Source organism: Macrobrachium rosenbergii, chromosome 14, assembly GCF_040412425.1.
Source record: "Macrobrachium rosenbergii isolate ZJJX-2024 chromosome 14, ASM4041242v1, whole genome shotgun sequence".
Lineage (NCBI taxonomy): Eukaryota > Metazoa > Arthropoda > Malacostraca > Decapoda > Palaemonidae > Macrobrachium > Macrobrachium rosenbergii.
Genome location: NC_089754.1, coordinates 13,281,803 through 13,287,802, shown reverse-complemented (window position 1 = coordinate 13,287,802; position 6,000 = coordinate 13,281,803). Strand labels below are relative to the sequence as shown.

At 30.8% G+C, this 6,000-nt stretch overlaps 1 protein-coding gene across 1 annotated transcript in view; it reads left to right on the top strand.

The window, feature by feature from the left end:
* The window catches only part of Myo10A (Myosin 10A), a 250,021-nt gene that overhangs the window by 85,399 nt on the left and 158,622 nt on the right, over positions 1-6,000 (top strand). The window contains 1 exon segment of the mRNA XM_067115921.1: positions 798-908. Within this exon segment, the coding sequence (XP_066972022.1) occupies positions 798-908 (111 nt within the window).

Genomic DNA, 6,000 nt, shown 5'->3' with positions numbered 1-6,000 from the left:
TATTGAAAGTGCTCTAATAACAGGGTTGCCTGGTTGTCTCTTTAAGGTGTGTTTTGCTCTCTCTCTCTCTCTCTCTCTCTCTCTCTCTCTCTCTCTCTCTCTCTCTCTCAATTGGAGTTTCTGCAGCAATGGTACCATTCGGCGACAGCGGGCGGGGCCGCGCCGATCTTTTGCGTTTTAAACCTGAACGCGGTTAAATGACTGCTCAAATCACCTCACAATTACCGTGTGAGCCGTGTTTGTTCACCTTTAAATGTGTGGTACGTGTATGTGTATTGAAGTGTGACCTATGTTTGTATGTGTATATATATATATATATATATATATATATATATATATATATATATATATATATATATATATATATATATATATATATATAAATAACTATATATATATATATATATATATATATATATATATATATATATATATGTACATATATATATGTGTGTGTACATTATATATATATATATATATATATATATATATATATATATATATATATATATATATATATATATATATATATATATATATATATATATATATATATATATATATATATAAAAGACAGGTAGGTCACTTGAAAGCACACTCTTACACATACCCTGTACATGCATTTATACGTTATGCAATGTGTTTTGTATTTTATTTATTATGTATAGTTATGTATTTCTGCATATATATGCTATTCCTGTATACTTTGTTGTTGTGTTTTATCCGTAGATCAAAAACAAAAGATGAATTAAAACTTAAAAAGACATAATTAGTTCTCATATTGCATTCTTTTTCAGAACGACTTAGTGTGGTTTGACCCGGGACTGGGTTACGTCCTGCCCGGGGAGGTCATCGAATACCACAGGGCAGGTCAGGTCATCACAGTTCAGGCAGTGATCGGTGGAAAGGTATGATGAGTCTCCATTCAGTTACCTTCACGGTTTGAAAGTATTATTAGTGTTCTTTCCGTCATCTTGTATTGATGTGTGTATATGTATATATATATATATATATATATATATATATATATATATATATATATATATATATATATATATATATATACACACACACCACATATATATATATATATATATATATATATATATATATATATATATATATATATATATATATATATATATATATATATATATATATATATATATATATATATATACATATATATGTATATATATATATATATATATATATATATATATATATATATATATATATATATATATATATATATATATAGTTATTTATTCACAGATATTAAGCCACAAATATCGTTTTATATTAAAACAAAATTATACGTGTGGCTTAATATCTTAATATCTGTGAATAAATAACTATACATATTCAGTATGTATATATATATATATATATGTGTGTGTGTGTGTGTGTGTGTGTGTGTGTGTGTGTGTGTGATATACATATACATTTATTGCAGATATTAAGAGACAAATATCGTTCTATATTAAACAAAATTATACTTGTGGCTCAATATTTGTGAGTATAAAAATTCCAGTGTGTATTATATATATATATATATATATATATATATATATATATATATATATATATATATATATATATATATATATGTGTGTGTGTGTGTGTGTGTGTGTGTCTGTGTGTGTGTGTACATTTTATTTGTTATTTCAAAAGAAATCTTCCATACTACAACTCGTCTACAAATCCTTAGATTTCTCATCCACAACGAATTTTCTCAACCCAAAAACTTGCAACTATATACATATTTGTTTCTTTCTTGAAAAGCATGACTCTCGCTTACCTTTACCCCTAACCTGTCACCCTCCCATCCACATATACATACGGAAGCGCAATTTGCATCGTTAAAACTTGTCGCTTTCAGAAAGCAACTCTCCTCTCCACACATCCTTAGCGTTCTCAAAACTGCATCTGGAGGATATTTTTTTTTTTATTATTTGGTCTATATGTCACAGATAGCTTTCCTTTATTGTCACAGATCTCACGTAACTGTTTAAGATTGTAATCTGTGCTGCCTTTTGCTGTGCAACTAACTTTGCTGTGTTTCTTATATGAAACGTCATGACGCCCCACCCAGTTCTCTATAAGAAACTCGTGCAGAGTCTTCTATCCTCGTTGCCTTTATAAGAAAAAACTCTCATCTGCTTTTCTTGGTCTTTTCCCCTCATCTGAAAAATGCCTTACCCACTGTGGTCAGATATTCAGTTAAAATTGCAGAAATCACTTCTCGTTAGAAATCCTTCCAATTATTCCAAGAACCTTTCAGTATTTGAGTGCTCTCGTTAAATTTTTCTCGAGCCCTCTGCAACCGTTTTCTTCTGATGCCTTTTAGATCATATTTGAAGAAGGAATTAATTGTTACTGTAGCCCAAACCATTTATTTACTTTCCAATGAAAATGGTCAATGATTTTGTCCTTAGGAAACATAAAAGAAGGGTAATATTTTGGAAGCAGAAAGTTGTTACGGCATTTTAAAGGAAAATCTTATGGAAATCTTTTTTTGCTTATTCTGTAATTCAGTTTAATTGCCCAGCAGCCGCCCCCCCCCCACCTCCGAATGGCTCCCATAAGCTCTTAGGAAAATGTTCAGTTTTCATGGATCGAAAGCTTTCCTTTTTTAAAGTAAAGAAATTCGTCTAGAGACCTCTTGACCTCATTTTGGTAAGGCATTTACCTCAGAATTTTAAGCTCTTCTAAATAATTCTCTTCGCTATGTATTTTTGGCGTATCTTTATTATATTGCATAGGAAATTTATCAACAGATTAATAGTCTTTTGAGTATTCCCATGATTGAGAAAGTATCCTTCCGTAGAATAGCAATAATTATGGTAACTAAAATTGGTCTGTTCTATTTTGAAGAAATGATACTACCATTTGACAACGGCATCACAGTTGCAGTTAAATATATTATTTATCAAACCTATTCAGAACCATAGACGACAGTAAATATTTTCCTTTAGAAATAATAATAAAAAGTTATAACAATCTCTGTAAGAATAATAGGGAATGATTACCTTAGAAGACAGTTTAACGTAGAAAAATAAATGGAAGAAAAATAGTTACTAATACCCAGGTACAGACCTGCCCAGTTCATCAGTCGGAGGAAAACTATTGACAAATATGATCTTTGCATTTAAATTTACCTGTGACATTGTAAAACAGACAAAGATAAAAAACTGTTTTGAGGTAATCAAGTTTCATCAAAATCAGAGAAGTTGACTTCCAAATTAACCTGTCCTTGAAAATAGTCAAGGTCAAAAAAAGTATCTGGGGATAATGGTCTTATTTTAATCAAAGTAAGAGAAAAACAAATTGTTTAGGTTTAAATTGACCTGTAACCTTGAAATTGGGATAAGGTCAAAATTACCAAAAATATTAGCATCGGCTCATACAGCTGAATTCTCATACCTAATACCTGAAACTATCAGTTTCTGGGATTTCAAGGCAGAGAAATCTAGGATTTCTAATTTTGCATTTTGACCTGATAGGTAAAATACATAATACCAATCCCAAGAAACCTAACTATCAAGCTACACCAGGAACAGGGAAAGAATGGGAAGAAAGAGAAATAGTGATTATAATGACACCTGAAATTATACCATACAGCATAATATCATAAAAAACATGGCGGTATACCATTTTCGAATAATATTATTATTATTATTATTATTATTATTATTATTATTATTATTATTATTATTATTATTATTATTATTATTATTATTAAAGGAGAAAATTTATTCACAAGAATTATTATTATTATTATTATTATTATTATTATTATTATTATTATTATTATTGAATGGAAAAATTTGCTCAACACGCACGAAATTTCCTCACTTGAATTCTTATTTAATTTAAAGAAAGAATTTCCTAGAACAGAATTCATTTTAGGCAAGTAAGACATTGCCTAAGACTTTTAAATTTTTATTAGCCTTGCGGTACCAATTGCTCAGACCATGGAGATTTTGGCCTTGAGAAAGCAGCCTTTGCTCAAAAATTCAGCCGATGATGATATTTGGCGTTTTCCTATTTGTAATTCGGAAGAATTTTAATCCATATGTCAGCAGAATGATTTGTTTCTCAAATTACGAGTATGATATCAGAACTATTAGACAAAGAAGACAGGTTTAGTACAAAGGAAATATACGAGTAGTATGCCACTTTCATGTTTATTTTTTCTCGCTAATTATTATTATTATTATTATTATTATTATTATTATTATTATTATTATTATTATTATTATTATTATTATTATTATTATTATTATTATTATTATTATTATTATTATTATTATTATTATTATTATTATTATTATTACACAGTCGATGAAACCTATTCATATGGAACAAGCCTACGGGGCCCACTAACTTGAAATTCAAGCTTCCAAAGAATATGGTGTTCATTTGGAAGAAATAAGAGGAAGTAAAGGGAAATACAGAAAGAAGAGATCTCACTTATTAAAAAGAAAAATAAAATAAATCAATAAATTATTAAATAGGTAAAAGTGTATTAAACTGCCAGGAGAATAGTATTAGGGTAGTAATGCATTGCATCTTCTCTTGAACTTCTGAATTTCAAGAACAGTCATTACCTAGTAGAGTCTGGTCAGAGCAGCTAGAGTTACTAGAGAAGGAAATGAGGAAATGCTAAAAATTATATGAAAGATTCCGTTAAAAGGTTCGCAGTTCTAAACCAATAAGTTTTATTAACTGAATAACGAAGTCAACAAGACTAACTTTAGCGTGTTAGGAAATAAAAGTCTCATATCCTCTGGACAAGATTGCAATGGTACAACAAATAATCACTCGTAAAATTGCATGGAAAATGGAAGTCGGCCTAGGGAGAAAGAAAGTAGAAAAGACCACCCCCAAAATTTTCGTGAGAAGGATCAACGGAAGTTGATGGCATCAGTTGTCCAGTTGCGTGATGGAAGCCTTGCCTATGTAACGGCTCTGTCTTATCGCTGAGTTTTTATCTTTTTATTGTTACTGGGCCTTTAGTTCATATAGGAAGCTTACACGAAAATAGTGTCACACTTATAAACAAAATTTTCCTAAGAAACGGCAGTATACGGTTACCCAAGGAAAAACTTGATTAATGAATGAATAAAAGGAAAATGCTGTTTGCAACAGCGAATAACATGTAAAGAGCGAGTTATAATTGCATTAACCTTTCTCTCTCACTCCAATACCGTTAATAATAATAATAATAATAATAATAATAATAATAATAATAATAATAATAATAATAATAATAATAATAATAATAGAAAGAAAGAACAATATTTGACAAATTAAGCTGCTATATGAGCAGGTATAATCAGTACTACCAAATAAACAATTGTCCAGCCGAAATAAGTGATCAGAATAAATGTGGGAAATAGGAGAATGGTCCTAAGTGTATCCTCAGGCAAAGAATTCAAACTTAGTGCAATGAAAGGACGTGGTTCAAAACCTAGACACAGACGAGGGATCATGAACAATCAGATACATGGTACTCTAGGCAACATACTTGCCATAGGCAGCGACACCGATATTCGAATCATCTAAGGAGAACACAACTGAGAGGCGTCCATGCCTTCCTTGGTATGAAAGGGGCAATACGACTACTGTAAATGAAAAAGGAATATGTCAGTACACTGTAGATATGATGTCTGGAGGTCTAAATTATGTTGTTTGAATTGTGCAATATACTGCGGAATTAAGTCTAAAAGGCCACTGACTTCCGAGACAGGCGTCTGCAAAACAAAATTCCTCTCATAGAAAATTGGAAGCAAAGAGAGAGTGATCCCCTTTCTTCCCTTTACCTTTTCCCTCTTTTATCTTCCCTCTTTTACATGGGCCAGTGTTTCTGGCCACCTCACGCAATCCTACACCTCATCTCCTGCGAAACCTTTCTGCTTTAGACCTTGCTGGTGCAGCCTACCCACTCTCACTTTGGTCTTGATTGATCCATATTCCTTCAACCTCCACCACTCA